Source organism: Podarcis gaigeae (assembly GCF_964106915.1).
Source record: "Podarcis gaigeae genome assembly, chromosome: 11".
Lineage (NCBI taxonomy): Eukaryota > Metazoa > Chordata > Lepidosauria > Squamata > Lacertidae > Podarcis > Podarcis gaigeae.
This window is the reverse complement of record NC_139687.1, coordinates 23,521,558-23,545,346: the sequence shown is the minus strand read 5'-3', so window position 1 is coordinate 23,545,346 and position 23,789 is coordinate 23,521,558. Positions and strand designations below refer to the sequence as shown.

The 23,789-nt window shown below is 39.2% G+C and overlaps 1 protein-coding gene across 6 annotated transcripts in view; it reads left to right on the top strand.

The window, feature by feature from the left end:
- FER (FER tyrosine kinase) overlaps nt 1-23,789 on the top strand; it is a 155,139-nt gene that overhangs the window by 45,275 nt on the left and 86,075 nt on the right. For 3 of the 6 annotated variants that reach the window (XR_014556076.1, XM_083702297.1, XM_083702300.1), the window contains exons 11-13: nt 13,640-13,744; nt 18,087-18,290; nt 23,025-23,147. Coding sequence is in view for 4 of the 6 variants with exons in the window: in XM_083702297.1 (XP_083558423.1) it covers nt 13,640-13,744; nt 18,087-18,290; nt 23,025-23,147 (432 nt within the window). In the remaining 2 variants the exon portion in view is untranslated. Of the gene's footprint in view, nt 1-13,639; nt 15,027-15,466; nt 18,291-23,024; nt 23,148-23,789 lie in introns of those variants that run through there. The other 3 variants (XM_083702298.1, XM_083702299.1, XR_014556077.1) reach the window with 2 other exon arrangements.

Below are 23,789 nucleotides of genomic sequence, written 5' to 3'. Positions count from 1 at the left end.
ATAAAACGCTATTCAGGTTACTCCTCTCAATAACATGATTTTGATTAGTTTATCCTGTTTCTTGAACTCTATTAAAAGAGCCTTCTGTAAGAATATAATCTTGTGGAGAAATGGCAAACAAATGAATGAATTAATATTTTGAATTAGGCTAAACCTTTTAGGCATTGAACTTGGTTACAGCATGTTTGGTACATTAGTTAAATGGTTTCCTGAAAACTCATATATAATTTTAATGCTCAATATAAAACTGCTTGCTCTCTGAATTAGCATATGAGCTCATGTGAGAAACATGGAGGACAATAGACTTGGTACCCTCATTTCTCATTTTTTTCATTCTTAACTTTAGTTCTCCACATTTCTGCAGCAATTTGCTTTTAAAATTTTTTTTTTTGGACATTTGAATGTGGATTTCTCTTAATAAACACATTTTTGTATGCAATTTGTCTAGTACACAGACCTGAAAACAATTTTCCATAATACACATTTTGTTATTTTCACCAATACTTGCATTTTAATGCACAACTTCTCCTCATATAATGCATTCTTGTAGTCGCTGATTGTACCCAATGTAGTGGTAAGGTAAAGTCACTTAACAGTACATTTGTTCTGCTACTGAAATATTTTGTGCCAGTGAAATGTTGTTGAATGTATAAGCAGTTTTCTAGTTACTTTGTGCACCATCAGCTGCATAGTGAGTTTCTTCTAGCACAACTATGGTTTTGGACCCTTCTGTTACACAATATTAAAATACACTCAAGAACCCTTGTGGTGATGGACAGAGAACATTGAATACAACCCTACTAGTTTGGTTGGAGAACTGCATTGTAAAATTTGGAGAAGCGTGAATATCAAAGGGTGGCTGATTTTCACTTTGCATATTGGTGCATATTGGGTAATTTCTCATTAAAATGCAAACAAAATAAAATCTCTCCCCCATCCCTAGCTATAGGTCACATAGATGGCAATCCTAGGCATGCTTACTCAGAAGTAAGAACCTCCGAGTTAATTGGATTTCACACTGAAGTACGTGTGCCTAGGCTTGCAGCCTTAAATGCTGAAGGAAAGAGATGGACTGAGCTCTGGCCCTTGTTTTTTTTAATTAATTTCAATCCTGCACTTTCTCCCAAAAAGGATCCCAGGGCAGTTGACCATTTTGCTTCAGGCCATTAGCTTATTGGTTCAAATGATGCAGGGAAAGAAGTTACCGTGTTGAAAAGAATGTGGAGATAATGCAGAATTTTTGAAGAGGTTCATATTCTTTGCTGGGTTTGTTTCATTTGCTTCCCCCCCCCGCTCCCTGCTCTCTCTCTCTCTCTGTGTGTGTGTGTGTGTCTGTGTGTGTAGTTTTTTACTTTTGCAGGGCAGTAAGCTTCTGCTGTAAACATATGATAGCACAGTTGGATTGCTGGGAGCAACTTATGTTCCTAAGGTAGCAAGATCACACCAAAACCCATCAACAGATACTGTATGTTTAAATAAATATATCTCAGCTTTTTATTTATTCTTTCTGGAGTGATGATGGTGAAATTTTGAATACCATTGTTTCTCCCTAAGGAAATGTGGGCGTAAGCAACAAACATTCAAATACACAGAATACATATAACGTCCTCTGTGAATATTTTAGGTGATCTCAATGCCTAGAGCAATAGCTTTTCTGGGAATAGAATGGGTTTCTGCTGCATAGAAACAAATCGATGGTAGGGATAGGAACGAAGGCATTTTATGTTCTGGCAAGGTAGAGTCGAAGCAGAAAATCCAAGGGTGTCCATGGCTGAGAGGTCATGTGACTGATAACTTAAAACACCAGATTGTATGAGGATATGAAATTATAACAATATCACACTTTTTAAAAAAGTTACTTTTAAAATTCCTATACTTAAATCAACAAACTATGTATTTATTCCAACATTAACAGACTGTACTTTCATAAAAATACAGCAAGGGGGTATACAGCATGCAAACTTACTATAGGATCAATAAATAACTAGTTGGTTTTTTTGGGGGGGGGATTCATGTTCCAAAGGACTGCTTGAATAACAGAGCTTTCAGGAGACACCTGAAAGTCGACAGGGATGATTCCACAAAGAAGGGCTTGCCATCCTAAAGGATCGGTCCCTAGTACTCAGGAGTAAACAATTATAGATGGGCTGCACATCCAGGTTTCTCCTTTTCAGTTCACAGTTCAAAATCTTGGGACTTGCGTGTTGCAGGTGATACAAAATCAGAGTGTAACAAAACATTGTACATCTAGGCTATTACAAATAGACCGCTCGATGAAGGATGTATTCGTAGTCTTGCTGAGCTGACTGCCTGACAGAAACAGCCACCTTGGTTTTTAATCTGTTCAGTCTGCATATCTCTTTCTGTTTCAGCGTATGAAAGGGTAAGATTTATCCTTTAATACAGTTAATGTAAAAAGCTAAACTGGTTAAGAGTGCATTTCCTTCCCTATCTCTCCAAAAGCTGATCAGGGTTAATTCCGTCAGGCTTCTGTTTTACTGAGATAAAGAATTTTCAGTATCTCTCCACATGAGTTTCTAAGCAGAGGGTAGACCTGCAAGATAGTCATATCTAACTAGATTTTTAATAAACTTCTTGCTTGTGAACACCGAGGTGCGGAAATATTCACAGGGAAGGTGGTAATTTCAGGTAGCTTGGAGGCATGATGTTTGCAAAGGCACCTTAATTGGCTGTAGGTTTTTCATATTGAAAATGTAGTTTTAGAACGCAAGTAAAGAGCTCATGGAACAAAGCTCTGCTACCCCGCCTGTAACTGATATTCTGCAGTATTTGGATACTTATTAAATATTTCAGTAGTGCTAAGAAGCTGACTGCATCTTTTTAGGTTTTATTCTTCTTGCTTAAATATGCATATATTTAAACTGTAAGATAACGGTTATGTTATTACCTAGAGTCTTGTTAGGTGATATTCAACAAAATATTTGGTATATTTGGTATTCAACACAAAAATTAGCACTGATGCAGTGGAATCTCCCCCCTCCCCGCCCCCGCAATTCGTGTTCGCTTTGCCATCCTCAGATCTGTTCTGGAGGGTTGGGGACACACAGGGAGAGGAGAATGTTCCATTGTGCAAGGAGAAATTATTACGCTGATGGTATGTTCACATTAGTGCTATGTTGAATACTATCCTTTATAATAAAGCAGGTAGTGGGTTTTCTTTCCACACTATTTTCAGTCCTTTTCTTATATGCAGCAAGTTTTTTAAAAAATGAATTCTTAAATGTTATAGAAGGCGGCTATTCCATGGGCTGAGGAGAATATTTCAGTAAATGGAAATGCTCCCATTTCTATGGTAGTTACCTGTTTCCTTGTGTTAACCACTATGTATGTATGATATAGCCACCCACACCCATACATAAATAATACTGTAATGTGGAGGTAGTGAATGTTTATGCTCATTGACACTAGCATTAAAACATTACGGAGGCATTTCTGGTTTCTGTTGGATTTAAAAGACGTTGAAGAGGTAGTTAATATGTCTTTGGCTGAAGCGTGGCAATGCTCTGATGACAGAGAAAATGAAACGAAATGGCCATAGCCCAGAGAATCCTGCAACTAAGCTTAATGTCACATCATGTCTGTGTATTCATGTTTCCTGTCCAGCATTCCTCTTTGTCGCATTACAAACCTCCTTTGAAGACTTGTAGGGACAGGATTTTAAAAGCAGCCTGATGTGAGATCCATGTTGTATTTAAATAAGTAGTTAGAAGCCTGACGTGGCAGGATAAAGCCCATAGGTATGCTGAAACAGCCTTTTAGGTTATGGCCAATAAGTAGATTTTGAGAATCAGTCAAGATTGTGAATGACTATGCTATACCCTATGAAGGATAAATAAAAATACTCGGAAGAAAATGAATCTGTATGTGGGTGAAATTCTGAACTCCCTCTGCATCTTCCTTTTTCTTTCTGCCTTGTCTCCCTCTTCAGTAGCCCATCATATTTTTACATTGGAGTTGTTGGAGAAATGACTGGGGTGTCTTTGTTAGGCAGTGTCAAGATAGTCCAGACAGGACAACCAGGGATCATAGAATAGTAGAGTTGGAAGGTACCCCAAGGGTCATCTAATCCAACCCCTCTCAATGGAGGAATCGTTTCCACAGCCATCCCTGGGTGGACTCATACCATCAACCTTTTGTTTAGCAGCCAGATACAGTGACCTTCTCTCCTCTGTATCTCTCCCTGGACTCAAGACAGCTCACTTTCTCTTCCCCCCACCCCCACCAGCAGATGTAATAAGCTAAAAGAATGAGGGGTACAGAAATACTAAGTAGTAAAAATGTAAAGAATGTACAATAGAAAAAAATGGATCATGCATCAAGATATAAAGATATGAATTAAATGGTAGTGTTATGTGAGCTCTGTGCAAAACTGGAATCCTCTCTGTCCCCCAGTTGTGCAATGTTCCCCCCAGAGAGACTCACCTCCATCAACATTAATGTCTTTTCAGTGCCAGGAAAAGACCATAAAAAAAATCCCAAGCATTGTAATATTTTGAATGCTTTTAACACTATTTTATATCTTTTAAATGAGCTTCCGATACTGATACCATTTAACTGTTTTTTTTTAATGGGAGTTGGGATTTGACCTGCTCCTCCAAGTTTGTGATTACCGTAGCTATAATTTTTGGTCTGGCAATGTCTTTGTTTGGTTCAGTTTTCTTGATTTAATTATTTTGGTGTCTGCATTCAATTCTTTTTAAACTGTGTAATGTATCTCACCTAAAATATATGCCGTCGGGCTAAGAAACATAATAAATACTCTTGGTATTTTAACAGCTATATTGTGTTACTTGAATTTGGTACCAAATGTGAGTTAGTGCAAATAACTGCTGCAACATACATGGCTTGTCCTGAATTGAAATGAGGTACTGCCTTTGTAGTGGATAGGCTTCTTTTAAGATTAGGTTATCTGTTTCTCCCATGATGCTTGTGCAAAACTGATATTGTAGAGGAACTTCATTTCCTTCAGTAGCTGAACAGGCTGCCCCCATTTGTGCAACATAGGATATTTTTTTCCAGAGGCACTAATGTATAATAATACAATTTAAATTCATTGTGAGTGAGGTAATGGTTGTGAGGACAAAAAATAAAACCCAAATAAATTGAAAAAAACAAACAACTGAGGAATTGATTTTCAGTCTCTTTCACATGAATCACACATACAAAAAAGCAGTCCCCCAAGTTGGAACGATCATAATCCTTGAAATAACATCAGATGTATTTCTTTTGTTCTGATTATATTGGAGAAGTTTTCCAACTGGGAAGATGCAAGAGCACACATGAATGGCTACTCTGGAGTGATTATTCAAATATCTAATCTGTCCTCAACTGTCTTTACAATATCAAAGGCTGTCCTGGGCAAGTTTAGCATCTAAAATCCTATGTGTTTTCCTACATATTACTTAAGCATTTTATAATTTGCATATAATTGACTTGGAGATAACATTGTTATAAGAATGCAAGGAAGTTTCCTGCTAGATCAGACAAGATGCCTATAAAGTTCAGCATTCTATTCTAACAATGGCCAACCCAAGTGTCCTTGTGAAGACCACAAGTTGGACAGGAGTGCAATATTGGTCTCCAACTCATGTTTATGATCGTAAGACGAGCTGCTGGATCAGGCCAACGCACCATCTGGTCCGGACAGTCTATTGTCACAGTGACAAACTAGATGCCTGTGGGAATCCCGCAAACAGGACCTGAGTGCAACAGCATGCTGCCCATTTGTGATTCTGAGCAGTTGGTATTCAGCAACTGTATAGGCAGAACATGACCATCACAGCTAGTAGCCGTTCATTAGCTTTCTAATCCATGAATTTGTCTCATCCTCTTTTAAAGCCATCCATGTTGGTGGCCGTCACTGCCTCCTGAGGGAGCGAGCTCCATAGTTTAACTGCGCTGCATGAAGAAGCACTTTCTTTTGTCTGAATCTTCCAACATTCAGGTTCTCTGGATGTTCAATAGTTCCGGTGTTATGAGAAAGAAAGAAGAATTTTTGCTCTATCCACTTCTTCCATGTCATGCATAATTCTGTTAGCATCTATCATGCTACCTTTTCTGTAAACCGAAGAGTACCAAATGTTGCACCCTTTCCATCCTTTTGATCATTTTAGTTGCTCTTTCTGCATTATTATGAATATGAAGACTTCGGTCCCACTGTTCCTTTGCTCAGGACATGACAACAGTGGCACAAAAGGATTGTTCTTCTATATGCTTGCTAATTCTTTTCATTAACAATACTTTCCACCAGTTTTCATGGATGTTAAACTACCGTAACAGGCCTGTCATTTCCAGGATTCCCCACTACCAGATCCCTTCTTAAAAACTGGTGTTGCATTGGCTCTTTTCCAATATTCAGAGGTCTACAGCCATGGTGAAAAGACAACCATCATGATCAGTAGCCTTTGATAGCCTTTGATATCTATTTCTCTTTTAAAGCTGTCCAAGTTTGTGCCTGTCACTATATCTTGTGGTAGCAAATTCTGTTAACTATACGCTGTGTGAAGAACAACTTATTTCTCTCTGTCCTGAATCTGTCACTGTTGTTTTTTACTTGATGACTCTGGGTTCTAGTATTATAAGAGAAGGGGACAATATCTTTTTCCACACATGCATAATTTTATATGCCTCTTAGCAGGTTTCTTATCCCCCCCCCCAAAAAAAAATTCCCCTAAAAGCTCTAAACATTAAACATTAAATATTTTTTAGGAGAAAAATATTGGGATAATCGCAGGTGTGCAGTATTGAGGTAACCATAATTAAAGGGCTAGAACAACTTCCCTATCAGGGGTATATTTTTCTCAATATTTTTCTCCTAAAAATCTTGTAAATTAAATTGGACTGAGAGACATTGACTTGCCAAGGTCACCTAAGCGAGTTTCATGGCTGACCAGCAATCTGAACTCAGCTCTCCCTAGTCCAGATGCAACACTGTTTGCTATAACACACTGCCTCTTGTATGTTCTGTACCTTGAGAAAGTATTAGAAGGAGCTCTAATTGCTAATTGCTTTGGAAAGAACATTTAAGTACATTAGGTGGATGAATTGAAATGATATTAGTGTCACTTTGAAGTGCTTATCTACATTTCAATTTTAGATATGTGTTATAAATAGGATTTGCGTACTGTGTTGCTTGGTAAATGGAGTTCCGCCAAGGGATAGTGCCATATTTACATCCAGTTAACTCCATGTGTTGTTGGAGTTCAGTACTTTTAACCAGATTTTGCATATTCAAGCTTACCCTGGCCTGGTTGTCGCTGTTTGTTGTTGTACATAATTTCTAGCTTGAAGAAAAGAGTGGGGGATTGATCATACCATTTGATGTGTGCACACTGTCTTATGTGGGAGACCATGGATGTTGTATTCTGTAATGAGCTTGTGTACATTCTTTACTGATATAATACCAAGGAATGTGCCAGGTGTGTCACTCTCCTTTCCTGGGTCCATTAGTGCATTGAGACGACTTCTTGTTGTTGTTAAAAGGTGATAAAAATATTAGAAATCTGTCCTTTACAAGGCTTATTTTATAGATAGTGCACTGCATCATCAGATTGGGTGTGGCTTCATCTCAACTATTTATTTCTAGTCAAAGAAGTTGTATGCGTTGGCAAGCATATTCTTTCATTTTGAAGCTGCTGGTTTTAAAAAGCCAACAGTTGGCCTTCAGGAACACTGTCTTCTCAGCATCCCGAATGTTTGGTGACTCAGCCTTTTGAATGTTAGCATGAGTGCCATCTGGAAGCTTCTTGAAAAGCTGTCCAGCTTTTTCATAATATTGGTATAAATTAGGCTACATGCTATTGAAGTCATAAGTAGAGTTCTTTTGGATTGGACCAAGGGTCTAAAACTCTTTTCCCACAGTAGCCAACCAGAAGCATAATGTAAACTATGGAAGGGTGCACCATAATCAATGCCTAATTATAGTGACTTTGGGATGGGGTGGAAGTTAATTCCTGCAGCTGTGAAACTCTGAACTCATTGTGAGCCAAGCCCAATTCTCCTTCCAGTTTGTGAGTTCTTTTATTGTCAGCCCTCCCTATTGCCAGCCAGTCCTATCCTTACCAAAGGAATTCTTGCTAAGGTGGGGGACAGGTTGCAGAGAGGGCTGGTGGTGGGGGCCTCAGCTCTTAAGACCTGGATGCTTGTATGGTGTGTCAGTACCAATGAGCAAGGAAAAGTTTCCACTATTCCACATAATTGATCCAGAAGGCACGGGAACATACATTCCCCATTCTTCTCTGTGACAATGGTTTCTCTGTGTTGCAAAGATGAAACCTCTGCTTCTGCTCCAGCATGTTAGTGATCCCCCCCCTTCCTCCTCCGTTTTTTGGGCAAAGATAAGTCTTAGAGAACAGGAAGACTGGTGGGGAAGGCTGATGGAGAGATCCCTGTGGCTCATAATGTTCCAACATTACATGCTGAAAGAGAAATCTCAGTTTCTCCACCCAAGCTAACACTTGAGACTTTTTTTTTTTTTTTTTGGAAGAAGTGGAAAGAGTAAGCCAACTCTGAACAACATGTGGGGAGGGGGGGTTTACCAGTCATTACTCATTTTAATCTTCAAAGCTTGTAAAAATTAGTTCCTAGCTGTATTTTAATGTTGATATTAATTTAAGCTGTGTTAGCACTTTTCCAGCTACATTTTCCATGAGTACTGTATATTTTACTGATTGCATGCAGTCTCTTTGGAAGTGTCAAGACTATGTTTTTCCCTGGACATACCATGTCATTTTTGCAGGATCTGGACTTGAAGGCAGCATCTCTCAAGCAACTAGTTACTGCTGAAGCTGAGTTGTGTTTAGGGAGACTTGGCAGAAACTTAAATGACAGCTTGAGGACGTAATAAAGTTTGGCAGGTTATTGAAGGCTGCTCTGTTTTATGTCTATCTCTTTGTTTTGTACGTTTCCTTCTGTGATTTTCTTCCTTGATTTAATTTGTGGTTTCCAAGGGACGTGGTGAAAGACAGGTCTTGTATTGCTGCTGCTGTTGCTGCTGCTGGTGGTGGTGGTGATGATTGGGGTTGGGTCCAGGGAGTGGTGACTACTTATTTGTGTTAAGGGGGTGATGCCTGCTGCTTTAAAGGAGGTGGTGGTGTGGCCACTACTGAAACTGGCTAGCCAAGCACCCAATGCATTTTCACAGTCTCAAATTCTTCCTTTTGGGGGAAGGTGTTGAAGAGGGTTGTTGCTGGAACAGCAGCAGGCAATCCTGGATGATGATTTGGATCCATGCCAGTGTGGGTTTGGACCAAATCCATATCTTCACCCCGATGGGTGGTCTTTATACAGAGAAGGATGGGGGAGTGCAACCTTGCTCCTTCCACTTGATTTCTCAGTGGCTTTTATACTGTTGAGCATGGCATCCTTCTGGACTGACTTTGTGGGACTTGCATCTGTATTAACACATGGAATTTGGCCACATACTTTGAAATATCAGGCTTCTCAATGGCTGTGAAGTACATGGGGGTGCTATAAGAATGCTAGCATTCCCCCCCTCAATGAACTCTTAACATTCTTTTGACCCATTTGCTAAATAGCCACATTAGAATACCTGTCCTAGCTGATAAGCTTGGATGCACATGATGCAATCTGTTTCATGCAGAGTTACCGATTTGTATCTGTCTTGGCAGCAGCTGTTACTGACCTCCCTGTATTGAACAAAGATCTAGTAGCATTTTTTCCCCCTTGGCAACTTCTCTGCTTACCGTGTGTGGAAAATAATGAAGTGAGTGGATTTAATATCTGTAAATGAAATAAATGTATGTGTTTAATGACTCCAGGCAAAACAGAAGAGCTAGGACCATCATTGTAGATACCCATTTCCGGTGGGGGGGGGGATGTTAGTGAATGTAAAATTAAGGCATTACTGGGATGAATTTGTAGGAAAACTCATCAGCATGCACACATCGTTTTTTGTCCCTTTCCCCCTCAGTGATATGAGTAGCAGTCATTTAGCTGCTGCTAATCCCCATGACTCGTTTATCTGAAGAAGACCCTTTATCTTGTCATTACCTGAGGTGCGTGAAATGAGCTGATCATCCCAAGTCCTGGCAGACCTAGAGGCAAAATTAGGCACCGTATCCATGGTAATGCAGTGAGCGGTTTTTAAAGTAGCCATTTAATCCATTGATATAAAATCGACCCACCAGTGGACTCAGAGCAGCCTGTTTTTATTATTGGACAGATTGTAATTTAAAATTGATATGACATGTTGTGTAGACATGATACTGCTTAAAAGGAGGAAGACATTTTATTTTGTGAGAATTTTGGTTGCAGAAGTAACAGGTATGAGTTGGATGATGCCTCAACATTACTTGGATGCAGAATTTAATTTCTGCATCTGCTGTTGTCATCTCTGATAATATCCTGTGCTTCATTGTGGGAACTTTTAGGCGACCAGTGTCTCTTGACAAAACAAGCTGTAGGACTCCTACCTTTGTAACATACTCTCCAACAGACAATAAGGGAAGAATCGTTTTATATTGGCATGAATGCAGGGATTGGAAGAAATAGGCCCAGATTAGAGGTCCCAAAGGCCTACCCTGCTTGGAAACTATTTTCTGATTCTGGGCCAGAGGAGCAAGTAAAGCAGTTGCAGACCTCAGAACACACCAAGGTGGCTGTACAAGGTACAGTGTACAGAATGATTCCTGCCACTCCTCAGAGGAGGAAGAAACTTGTGGTTGTGGTAGGTGACTCCATGCATAGTGTGTGGCAGCAGTCGGTGGACAAAACAGGATGTTCCAGGAAGTGTGCTGTCTTCCAGGTGCAAAGATTCACTGACCACAACCCCTTCCTTCTGATTTATGTGGGTGCAAATGGTACTGCCAGACACTGCCTTAGGCATATATAGTGATTTAAGGTGAGAATATTCTCTGGAGAATATTCTCTGCTTGAAAATTCTCCACAAAGTGTAAATTCTAATGTAAGAACCAGTTTTATAACCCACATTAAAAAAACTAGTACAGTCATACCTCAGGTTACAAACACTGTGGGTTGTGCATTTTCGGGTTGTGGACCATGCCAAACCCGGAAGTACCAGAACGGGTTACTTCCGGGTTTCGGCGCTCGTGCATGCGCAGCAGCGCAAAATGACATCACACGCATACGCAGAAGTGCCAAATTGTGTCATGCGTGTGCGCAGACGCGGCGCTGCGGGTTGCGAACTTGCCTCCCGCATGGATCACATTCTCAACCTGAGGTATGACTGTAAATAATAAGTCAAGCTGTGATATTGCCAGTGTAAGTAATGTGTCACTCACATTGGCAGTTCTGAAATGTGAGCTACAGAAAACTGTTTTTTTATGCTATTCATTTAATTTGATGAACATTTGAATTCATATGTATTTCAACCATATGTAATAGCCTTCTTTCTATTTTGATGTGTCCTTATTCTTAGTAGTTCTATAACCTTGGCCATACAGTGTGATTTATTTATTTTTTTTACAGAAAGTAGCTTTAGTGCTTTATACACTTAAAGTACCTAGGCCTATACAATTATGTGTAACAGCATGTGGGGTGGCCTTGATTTAAAAAGTTGATGTTTCTATATTTTTATTTAGTGCCAGTAACTGGTTTTTGCAGTGCCATTCAATAGTACAAGGTGCCATTTACCAGAAACTGACATCCTGAAATATATTATCATATAATGATAATATATTTAATGTTAGTGGCTTCTTTTTTATATGTATGCATATAGTTTTGTTTATTAAGCTGTACTTTAGTCACCAAAACAGTTATTAAGTGTTAGAGCTATTAGAAGCACAAGATAGCCTATTACTGAATTTACTTGTATCAAACCTTAACATGGCAATTGTATTTTTTGACTTGTCCTATAACATGTACATATTCTAATGGAAGAATAAAATATGATTTAACTACTGAGTTTCCTTATACCAAACCTTAACATGACAATTACTGGTGCCATCACCTTAGAATGGTTTAACTTTAACTATAAAACATGTTTTACTTTTTAATTTGATACTTGCAAGTGACAAGTAGGCTTGTGCTTATATATTTTCACTGTGGTTCCTTTACTAAACAACAAATTTCCCTATATGTCAACAGTGCTGATCTGCTGACCAATAAGAAAGAGTTTTCTGTACAGTTTTTAATTGCCATCTGAACAAGTTTACCCATGAATAAAGATGTATTTTAACTAATTATATCATTTTCATTGCATTAAAATTAATATTGTCTTATTTTAAATGAAAATTCTCTAATATTCTCATTAATCGAGAATATTCTCCAAAAGATTATTCACGAGAATTTAACATCACTAGGGACTATGATACTCTGGGCAGGAAGCTGACAAGCCTCAGGGTACAGGTAGTTTTTTCATCACTCCTTCCTGTTGAAGGTCAGAGCCCAGGAAGAGAAAGAAAGGGTTTGGCTTTTCGAACTACTGTCTCTGCTTCCTTGAGGAAGCCCTTTGGGCAAGAGATGGGCTGCACCTCATAGCAGTTAGCAAGAATGTGTTTGCTAAGAGTCTCATGAACTTGATCAGGAGAGCTTTAAACTAAATGCTATGGGGGAAGGAGACTATTACAGATGACAGAAGAACACCTCGTGTTGGGGAATAATAGCTTCACTGATGCATAGGAAAGTGAGGTGGTGTTCCAGAAACCTGCTAAAGGGCTGGAAACTACATGAAGGGAGCAGCTGGAGGGAATACTCATGGTTTCAGTTGCTTCTAAACCAATGCACAGTGTGTGGGAAAACAAGCAAGATGAATTGGAGCCCTTAATACAGGATGGCAAATATGATAATCACGTAAGAAAACCCTACTGTGTCAGATTTACCCAGTCCAGCATTATGTTCTCACAGTAACCGACCAGATGCCCCTGCAAGGCCATAATGCAGAATAAGCACAACAGCGCTCCCTGTTTCTGGAGATAGTACCCAGTTCTCAAGACTAGTTGTCTTCAGTAATCCCTTTCTCCATGAATGTGTCTGATCTCCTTTTAAATTCTACCAATGTTAGTGGCTGTTTAAACAGAAGACTGTAGAACTGCCTTTGTCCAAATTAAGGGCCCAAGGTGCATAGTTACACTTCTGCAAAGCCAATAATGACAGTAAAATTATTGTAAAACAGCACATCATTTAACAATTCCAGATTCACACTGCTCTACAAGTTCACTAAATTATAGCTCCCTCTGCTCCGAGGAAGTTCCACAGATGTGATGCTGGCACAGAAGATACCTTGCTCTTCATCTATTTATGGCGGACAAGAAGAAAGCAAAACCTTCTGTGAAAATTTAATGGGGTGCAGACATTCCTATGAGAATGACAGTAAATTATTTGCTGTGCCATCCAGTGCCATACACTCAAGGAACTGAGTGCATCTTGTGACTCTTAATAGAAATAGGGGAAACACGATTTAATTGTGTTAGATTTTATACTTGCTGACTATTCATGCTGCTTTTTAAACTGTGAAAAAGTATTAAAGTTTATGGCTTAAACAGGCAGGGAGTTTTTATTGAAGTTGCCAAAGTTTCCTAATTTATTTTACCCAGTGCTATTGATAAAGCAGGAACCCCACCTAGCACTGAATACTTAATCTACAAAGGATAGCTGATTTAATTTCTAATGGTCTGCTTTTCTCCTCCTTGCTTTTTAGGATAAGAAAGATAAAGTTTCCCGGTTTGATACCATTCGGCACTCCATTGCTGGAATGATAAGATCTCCAAAGTCTATGTTGGGCTCTTCATCGGTAAGTCCACAGGTACTGTATTCTCACATTCTTTTTCCTTAGGAAAATAACTTATTTATACTATGTGCATAACATTCTGGTAGTTGCTGCAAGAATATGAACATGTAAAGTGGTTGGTTGTCTAGCTGGTAGTAGCATTGAAGAAAAAGGTACAGCCGTATAAGCCAAAACAATGTGAATTCCAGCAACTCTAGGAAAAGGCCTGGCCATTCCATAACACACCAGCTGCAAACCTGTGGCCTTCTAGATGTTGTTGCCCCAGCCAGTGTGGCAAATTGTCAGAAATGATGGGAGTTGGAGTCCTGCAATATCTGGAGGACCACAGGTTCCCCATCCCTGTCTTAATATGAGACAGTTAGCATGGTGAAGTAGCCAAAGCATTTTCTGATTTATTGTGGTCATCATCCTTCCTCAGAAATAGTATTCATGTTTCTCCACCCCATTTATCCTCTCAACAAATCTATGAGGCAGGTTAGACTGAAAGAGAGTTAGTGACTTGCTCAAGGTCGTCAAAAAAGTAGGTAAAGAGAGGATTTGTACTTGGGCTTCCTGATACTCCAACTGCACTGTACTGGCTGTCATGTACTGTTCTAGAAATGTGGAAGTGTTTTAAAGTTACTGGATTTTAAAAATAAGTTATGTGCAATCTTCCTGTTTTGAGTTCTTTGGCAGCTCCTAATTAATTAGATATGTCGCTTTATTGCGGCTTTCAGTTGAGGAACTTATTCTGCAGATACAGGTTGCCACTACCTGTCAGTTCTGCTATTAGGTATGGCAGGTAGAACATTTATGTGATGGTGGCTATTCAGCAGAGAGCCTGTCATGCAGCGATGTGGGTAGAGCATTTGTTGAGTACTTCTGTACTGTACTGGAATAACCTTCATGGGGAATTTCGCTGCTGAGCTGGTACTCTTTGCTGCTCTTATCCTTGATATTTGGATCAAGCATTTGAAAGTACAGGAGGCATTAATGTGGCCCATTGCTCAGGCAGAGGTTTATTTGTAATTATTGGAAGAGAGGAATATGGTTTGGAGTACAACAAAAGGCCAAGGTGGAATAAGAAGAAAGCTTCTGATGCAGTAGGGCAAAATCCCTGTTGGGATTGAGCTTTTAAAAATATGCATCTTCCAAAACAGTGAAAACTCATCTACTTGAATATGCATAACTGATAACAACAGAATTTACCTGGCTGATCCCTCTTGCTCAGTCCAATTACTGAAAAGACAAGTCATTTTATGCTGTGGTTTTTGTAGTTTGTTCACCAAATGACATAATTTTTTTTCCTGGATTTACCGTATTTTTCGCTCTATAGGACACACCAGATGATAAGACACACCTAGTTTGGGGGGGGAGGAAAACAAGAAAAAAATATTTTGAATCCCAGAAGCCAGAACAGCAAGAGGGATCTGGCTTCTGGGATACCGTGTGGCTGTTCTGGCTTCTGGGATAACCGCATCAAGCCTCTTCAGGGCAGAAGCCAGGGCAGGTACGTCGCTGAAGGGGCGCTGCGCAGAGAGGGAGAACTACGCAGCGCCCCTTCAAGCGAAGCTGGAGGAGGGGCAAAAGGAGTCCCTTCTGTCCCTCCTCTGGCATCCAGGCAGGCGCATGGCTGAAGGGGCGCTGGTCAGCTCTACCTCTCTGCGCAGTGCCATTCACTCCATAAGACACACTCACATTTCCCCTTACTTTATAGGAGGAAAAAAGTGCGTCCTATGGAGCGAAAAATACGGTAAGTCATTTGAGATATCTAAGGAAGCATTTGAGTATCTTTGTACAAAAACGGACAATGGAGAGCAGGGCTTTCCTTTCATAGTAAAGTGTTTTGTGTTAGAATGGCTAATTTGAAAAGAACCCCCTCCCCAAAAAATGACTCAAAACAAAACTGCTTTTGGATATGAGCAAGACAAATATGTTGAGACAACTGAGTAATCAGCAGCAGGGGGAAGCCAGTTCACTGCATTTCACTTTGTTTTATCAACTGGTTACAAGGCTACAAGGTGGTAATTCCTTTGAGAAAACTCGATATTGTATTCTTGCCCCTCATCTTATATGAAGAGGGAAAGAAGCATTTTAATACTTTTCTCTCTTTCTTAATATGTTTTAGCCCCTCATAGACAGGCTATATATCTCACTATGAAACTGCTCAGCATTTTTCATGTTCAGTTGTGACATTTCTAATAGGAGGGACCATAGCACATTGGTAGAGTGCATGCTTTGCATCAATCTCTGACATTTCCAGCTAAGAGCTGCAAAAAGTAAAGGGACCCCTAACCATTAGTCGTGGTCCGACTCTGGGGTTGCGGTGCTCATCTCGCTTTATTGGCCAAGGGAGCCAGCGTACAGCTTCTGGATCATGTGGCCAGCATGACTAAGCCGCTAATCGGAAAGGACTCCAGCTGGGACCATGCAAAGGTACTGCCGGACAGTACTGAGCCAGATGGACAAATAGTCTCACCTGATACAAGGAAGTTTTCATGCCAATGCTCTGTACTCCGTTTAGGGGAAAAGACTATAGCTGCGTGCGTGGTAGAGCTTTAGTTCCTGTTTACATGCAGGTTTAGTTCCTGTTTACATGCCGGGCTTGGAAAGGGAAAATAAGTAACCTGAAGCATTCATACAATTCACATCAGAGATGCTGGTTTTTGTGAACACTGGGATCTTGGTACTTCCTGTTCACTAATCTGAATCAGATGTATCCTACTTAAACTTCGGGGGGAATGATTCAAAATATGTTGGGTTTTATGGATTGGTTTCCTTCTAAGATTCAAGCCCTATTTGGGCATCGTTCCCCATGCAAGTTAGGTACCATTGGATAAGAACAGGGCTGCATGAGCTAGCCCTGCACCTTTAGACTTGTTCCCTGCTGTCTCCACCCCTCCTGTCCATGCAGTAGAGGAGGGTCCCAGTAAGGGATACTGCTCAAAAGGGTACCTAAGCAGAGGGGAAGCCTACATGTGGCCAAGAGGCTTCCTCTTTACAGATGAGCCCCCAACACATGGACAGCATGGAAGTGGGACGAGTAGCATGTACAACAGCCAGAGCATGACCAACAAATATGCCCCAACACTTTCCATGTAGTCTTAATTTCAAGGAGGGAATAATGTCTCAATAGGGTTTCGCTGACTGTCATAGCCAGAAAGATTTTGTTTGATCTGATCAAATAAGAATCGGCTTCTCACATGGTGATGGTGATAAATGTTTGCCTTGCCTTGAAGAGTAAGACACATCTTAGTGGCTTGACACAAAAACACAAGGCTAATGCTTCTTTCATTTGATGAAGTGGTCTATAGTCCAGTCCATGAAGGCATATGTAATAATAAATATGTTGGTAGTTAAGAGTGCCAAAAGACTCTTTGTAGTTTTTGTTTAAACAGACTTAAAAAATTTCAGAGGGGTAGCTATGTGTTTATGCTGTGATTAATTCTTTTCAAAGTGTTTCTCAGGATGATCTGCAACGTAATTAAAAGAATCTTATAAATAAAGCTGGCAGGATAGAAGAGAATAGTAACAATACATATGAGCAAACGGGGGGGGGGGGGGAACACGGAAGCACAATTAAAATTTGAAGCTGTCAATGCCTGGGTAAATGGAAATGTTTTAATCTGTTACCTAAAACCATTAAGGCAGATACCAGCTAAATGGATATAGGGAAGAATTTCTGTTGATGAGGTGCCATCAACAAAAAGTCCTTACCCTCAGTTGGACTGTCTCAGAGATGATGTCTTAAGATTTTAATAACTGGGCAAGTTTTTATGGGAATAGATAGATAACCTGTTTAAGGCATTAGGAAATATGATGGGTTTGTGGTAATTGCTTTTGAATTTTTTAGAATGTCAATGGCTTATTTGCTTGGAGCTTTTGGATGTGGAGAGCTAAGTGTTTTGCTGTGGCTAGGAAACAGGAAGCACTAATTATTAGACAATTGACCCTATCCTAAAAGAAAGAAAGAAATCAAATGCATCAGAAAGGGAGGAAATGTTTCACTGTAAGAACGTTTCAACAGCCCTCAGTAAAACACTGTTTTTTAATTTTAAATAGCATTTATATGATTTGCACTACTTGATGTTTTTTTCATTTGTTTTTCTCAACTTTTCTCTGATGCATGGCTCTGCTTGTTACATTGAAAGTAAGTACTTGGCAACAACAACAACAACAACAACAACAACAACAACAACAACAACTTGCTTGGTTCTATAGCTGGTTAGCTATGCCCACTTTAGTTCACTCACTAATAAATGTACAGTTTTCAGAGCAGTTCTGAATTATTTATTATCTACTGCAATTTAAATGAAAGCAATAATGTACACAACCTATATTTACTAACCTTCATTCTTTTTTCATATTTTCCCACAAGTTCTTTGATGTAATATCAACCAGCGAGAAACCTCTGGCAGACCAAGATTGGTATCATGGTGCAATCCCAAGAATAGAAGCTCAAGAGTTATTAAAGCAGCAAGGAGACTTCTTGGTGCGAGAGAGTCATGGCAAGCCTGGTGAATACGTCCTTTCTGTGTTTTCAGATGCGCAACGGAGACACTTCATCATACAATATGCTGATGTAGGTTTGTGGTGATTTTTTTTTCTTTTCAGTGGCACAGCCTGTTTTTTTTTTTAATGGTTCTTTGGTGTGAAATTTATTTATTTATATTTTAGAAGATTGATAATGCTTCTTAATAACATAAAATATTCATCAAAAATAGGAATAAAATCAACATACATTAAAAACAAGCAGATATAATAAAAAATAAACAACATATAGAAAAAATAAACTTTTAAAAACAAATGTGTGATAAAATTATGTCTCTGAGTAGATATTTCTAAGCAAAAGAAGTTTTTAGTAGGTATCAGAAACAGTGCATTTTGTTTTAGATTTTTTAAAAAGTCCTGTATAGAGCACTGTTATTTTCAAGGCTCCTGGAGAGATGTTTATCGGTGCCCCTTGAGGATATGAAAGCAGTGTCGGCTGAAATCTGCTTTTTAAAAACACCACCACGCAAACCATTAGAGCTGACTTGTTGGATCAGACCTAAGACCTCTGCCTAGTCCAACATTCAGTTTCCAACTGTAGTCAGCCTTTGTAAAACCTTGTGAGCAGATAACATCCTTGTGTTCTTGGTCCCCCCCCCCCCCCAGCATCTTACATTTGGAAGTACACTGTCTCTGAACAAAATAAGTGGGTAATTACTAGATCTGACAATCCTCATTCAGATAAGAGGGAACCTGAGACTAGGAAGGGGCATGGGCAAGGTTTGCTGCAATTTGCACATTATTGTCACTTTCAGAGAAACTTCGAAAGAAGTTCCGAACTGTCTCATAGAGCTGAGGGGATCATCATGTGTCATTTAGTGAAACTTCCTGCTAGCTCACTATTACAGGATGTCCAGGAAGAAGAGTACACCATTGTTCTACCACTGAATAGCTCGCACTCTTCCTAATGTTTAGCCCAAAGTCTTTTTGTGGTTTAGTTCCTGCCCTCTGGAGCAATAGAAAACAGTTTTGCTCCATCTTTGTGACAATGATATATTATACATGTTCTCTTTCATTCCCACTCCTCCTCCTTAAAGGAAGGGGAAATGATATAATTAAGTTTGTTTTCTTGTCTTGAGGAAAACAAGAGAACACCAAGAATTGATGCGGTGTTTTCTGCACATTCTACGTTATCAAGCAGGTGATCCAAGTATTTTTAAAGGCAAGGGTGAGCCATGGTTTGGCTGCCCTTAGAGTATGAGTATTGCAGTGATTGTTCCATATCCTTTGACTTGCCCCTTTTCCATTTATGTGTAGGCTTACAGGACTTCAGATAAAGATCATAGTTGCCCTTACGTGGACCCATATTTTCATCACACTTCCGTAAAGTATTGCTGGAATGTTTTCAGCCCTATAAAGTAATTATATGACTCAACTCCTCAGGAGCTGCTAGAAGCCAAGAGAGTGTGTTAAGTTGCTGCAGATAACTGTGCTGCATACTGTCGTGCTGATTACAGAGATTATTTTTAGAGCTAACGTGGGCTGTAATTGTAAACAGGTGTGTTAGAGTTGGAGAAAGACTTGCAAATGCCCTTTTGGGTTGTATTAACAACAAAACAAAACCTTTTTCTGCAAGATGTGGAAATGAATAGTGCCGCTCTAATGGTTCATAGTTAGGCTTCAGAAGTGTTGCGTGCAATTTTTTTTGGGGGGGGGGGGCTCAGTAGGTATTTTAAAACTGATCAAGTCAAACTGGAGGAGCTGATAACAGCTTGAAAATCTGTATCATATGAAAAAGCATGAGGGGGCTAAGTATGTTTTCATTTTGAGAATATCGGTGTGGGATATGGCAACTGTTTTCCGTAGTCTAAGGACACACACTCAAAATCACATAGTATGCTCCCCTCAGAAGATGGAAAATGAAAGGATGCAACTTTCTGCTATTATCATGCTGGGTTATGGGCAAAGTTGGAATTTTAATCGCCACCACTAATTGTGAGCACAGAACCATGGGGTGGTATTTACTCCAAAAAAGGGGGCCAAGCCAAAGATGGTGGAAGGTCTATGACTGGATATCTCACTATTTAAGTAAAAGTGAAATCGGTTTTTCAGAACAGCATGTGGTTCTTGCACGGATGGGAGGGATTAAACCACTCCCAACCCCCTGTGCTGTTTTCCTGTTAAAAATCACTTTCCCAAGTTCTTGTTTGCTTTTGAGGGAAGGGACATGGAATAACAACAACAACAATTTATTTATTTATACCCCGCCCATCTGGCTGGGCTTCCCCAGCTGCTCTGGGCGGCTTCCAGAAAAATATTAAAATACTGTAATACATCAAACATTAAAAGCTTCCCTAAACAGGGCTGCCTTCAGATGTCTTTTAAAAGTCTGGTAGTTGTTGTTCTCTTTGACATCTGATGGGAGGGCATTCCACAGGGAGGGCGCCACTACCAAGAAGGCCCTCTGCCTGGTTCCCTGTAACTTGGCTTCTCGCAGTGAGGGAACCATCAGAAGGCCCTCGGAGCTGGACCTCAGTGTCCGGGTAGAACGATGGGGGTGGAGACGCTCCTTCATGGAAATGCTGTGTGGTTATTTAGCCCCATTCAGAGCACAATTTTCATTGGGGAAAATGGAATAGGGGAAGGGCCCAACTAATTTTGTGCAACCTGCTGCCCTCCAGATGATTTAGACTAACTCCCATCACCCTGACTGTTATCCATGCTGGATTAAACCTTTCCCTCCTGCAACACCACAGTCACAATCTGAATCAAATGCTATTTAACTTTCATAAAAGTTGTGGAAGACCACATCACAAGTCTCTTGCTGTCGCTACTCATGGTACCTTTGTATAAAGCAATATGCAAAACCTGTCCCTGTTTGAATGAATAGTTGAAAATGGTATGGAGTATTCTATTTATTTAAAACATTTTGACACAGCTCTTCATTAAAATCCCAGGGGGATTGCAACACATACATTATCAATACATTAAAAAGCAGCCCATTAAAATCCAATAAAAACAGTTGAAATAGCAACAACCATAGTAGCCACACAATATTCTATGACATTGGTATCAATAACCAGCTTGGGTGACCAATTCTGGAGCTGGAAACTCAGCAGAATTGGTCCTTTCCTTATTTCTAGTGGTGAGATGATGCTACAACAGAAAATGCCCTCCCCAGTTTTTGGTAGATAGACTTCCGCAGGCTGCAGCACAACCAGGGAAGGATAATATTTTGATATCTCAAGAATTTGGTCTTTTCCATAGTAGGATTATAACTGTGTACATCTGGGGATATGTCACTAAAAGAAAGAGTTAATTTATCACTAACAGAAAGGGCTAATTTTCATCTTCCTGTGCCTCGAAAAACTCATGGAAAGTACTGTGATAGTAGAGTGTGTCACCGTGATGGTTTTTTGTGCAATCAGTTTGTATTAGGGATGTCTGTGTGCAGAGCAAAGGAGTGAAGCTGCTTTTACCAGTGTTCAGCATTAGTCTCAAAGACTTGCATTAATGAAAGAATTTGGCTGAGCCAGTTCAAAACTGTTAGTAGACCATACTGTTTCAACAACAGTTAAAAGCAATACTTCTTGGTGGGAAACACTACTGAAAGCATATTATGTATAATGATGTACTTTCCTTGTTTGAGGCCTTTTATACAGTTTTCTTTCATAATTTATATTGTATGCAGAGACTTCTGAAAACAACTGTGAGAGACATCCTCCAAATTTTGATTTTCATTTTTGGTGACAAGAGAAGCCTTCCTATGTGTTTTGATCTTCTAGTTCCCTGTGAAATCGCCAGTGTGTTTCCAGGGATAGCAAACTATTAAATACCTTGCTAGTCCTTTTTGCTCGGGTTGGTGAAAAAGATTAAAGCCAAAAATGTCCTCTTTGATTATATACGCAGTTCACTAAACTCCACATGTAGACATTATTCATTGACATCCTGTTGGATAGCACAATACTAGAAGAGATGCATTTTATTTGGAAACGAGAAAGTTGGTTTTAAAGAACTAATAATTTGGGACCATTATTTCTTGCTCCGTTTGGTAGTTTTTGACTATTGAACATGATTTAACAATGACGTTGCTTTCCATTCATAAGGGATTATATTTCAAGTTATTCAAATACGATGGATCTAAATAAGTTACCAGTATATAGTTTCCACTAATCTTTGTTACAGAAAATATATTTACATGGGCCCAGTTTTAAACATTTCTTGGTTTGCTGAACCATAGTTTAGTAAGTTGGAAATCAGCTTTCTTATATGAATATGGCGCTTTAAGATCCTGCTTAGTAAATTGACATTAAACCATAGTTCCTTGTTTTGGAGAATGTACAGGGAAGGAATGAGCAGAGATGTATATTGTCTTGATGCTCACTCTCAGCTGCTAAACTATGGTTTAGCAAGCTAGGATATGTGTATTCAAACTGGGTAAATGTAAACATTGTCTCATCTTTTAAACTGTACTCGATTTACAATTTGGCCTCAATTATCAGCCACTGTAGGTATTTGTCTTAAAATAGAGCAGAAGTATGTAAATATAACTAAGTTTATTTAGTGAAAATAATTCTCCTTTATTCATATTCTTATTTTGATGCCAGTAGAACTGAAATTTAGTTTAACTCCTGTTACACTGTGCTTTTGTAATTCAGAAATTACACATGTTCAACTTCATGGGTCTGAACCCTTTACTCTGTTTCAGAGCACCTTGAAATACCATCCACCCAACAACAATGGAAAAGGCAGACATTTCCTTATCCCTTGTAAAAGTTAGTTCTGTTAAAATTTTGTATTTCCTCTTCATTTCTTTTTGTTATAGAATCAGTATCGATTTGAAGGGACTGGGTTTTCAACTATTCCTCAGCTTATAGAACATCATTACACAACGAAACAGGTGATTACAAAGAAATCAGGTGTCGTTCTGCTGAATCCTGTTGTTAAGGTATGTGTATAAAATTATTTTAATAATAAATAATACTCAATTTTGTATGGGGTTTTTTGCACTTTCCTCCCAAATTTCATGCAATTCTCAATATGACATCTCAGTGTTTTATGGTAGGTGAATTTCACTCCCAATTGGTTTAATAGATAACTAATTCATTACTTTCTGTAATACTGCAGTATCTTAAAACTTGTGTTCATCTGAATAAATCACCTTGCAGTTCCGATTTGAATTAGAACTTCAGTGTCAGCATTCTGAAAACATGAGTAGATGGTGAAGTTTTCTCCATCAAATGTGACTACATATTTTTAGGCAAAATCCTTTAAAAAATCCACACTTTTAAAATGTAGTACACAAACAAAACAATTATGGCCTCATAAGTAGGAGTGGACCATGGTAGGAAAAGTCCATAGAAGTGTGATCTAATCCACATGCCTACTTTCCAATCTGAGTTTCTTAATTTAAATTCCACTTGATTGTAAGAAAACTTCTAAGCTGTTTACAAAAATAAGAAACAAAACTTTAAAATGATTGGTAAAACAGTTATTCAAAATATTCCAAAGGATTATTAAAACCAATGGTCACTAAAATGAGATAAAGCACATCAAACTTCAACATATCAGGATGAGCTTGCATAAAGAA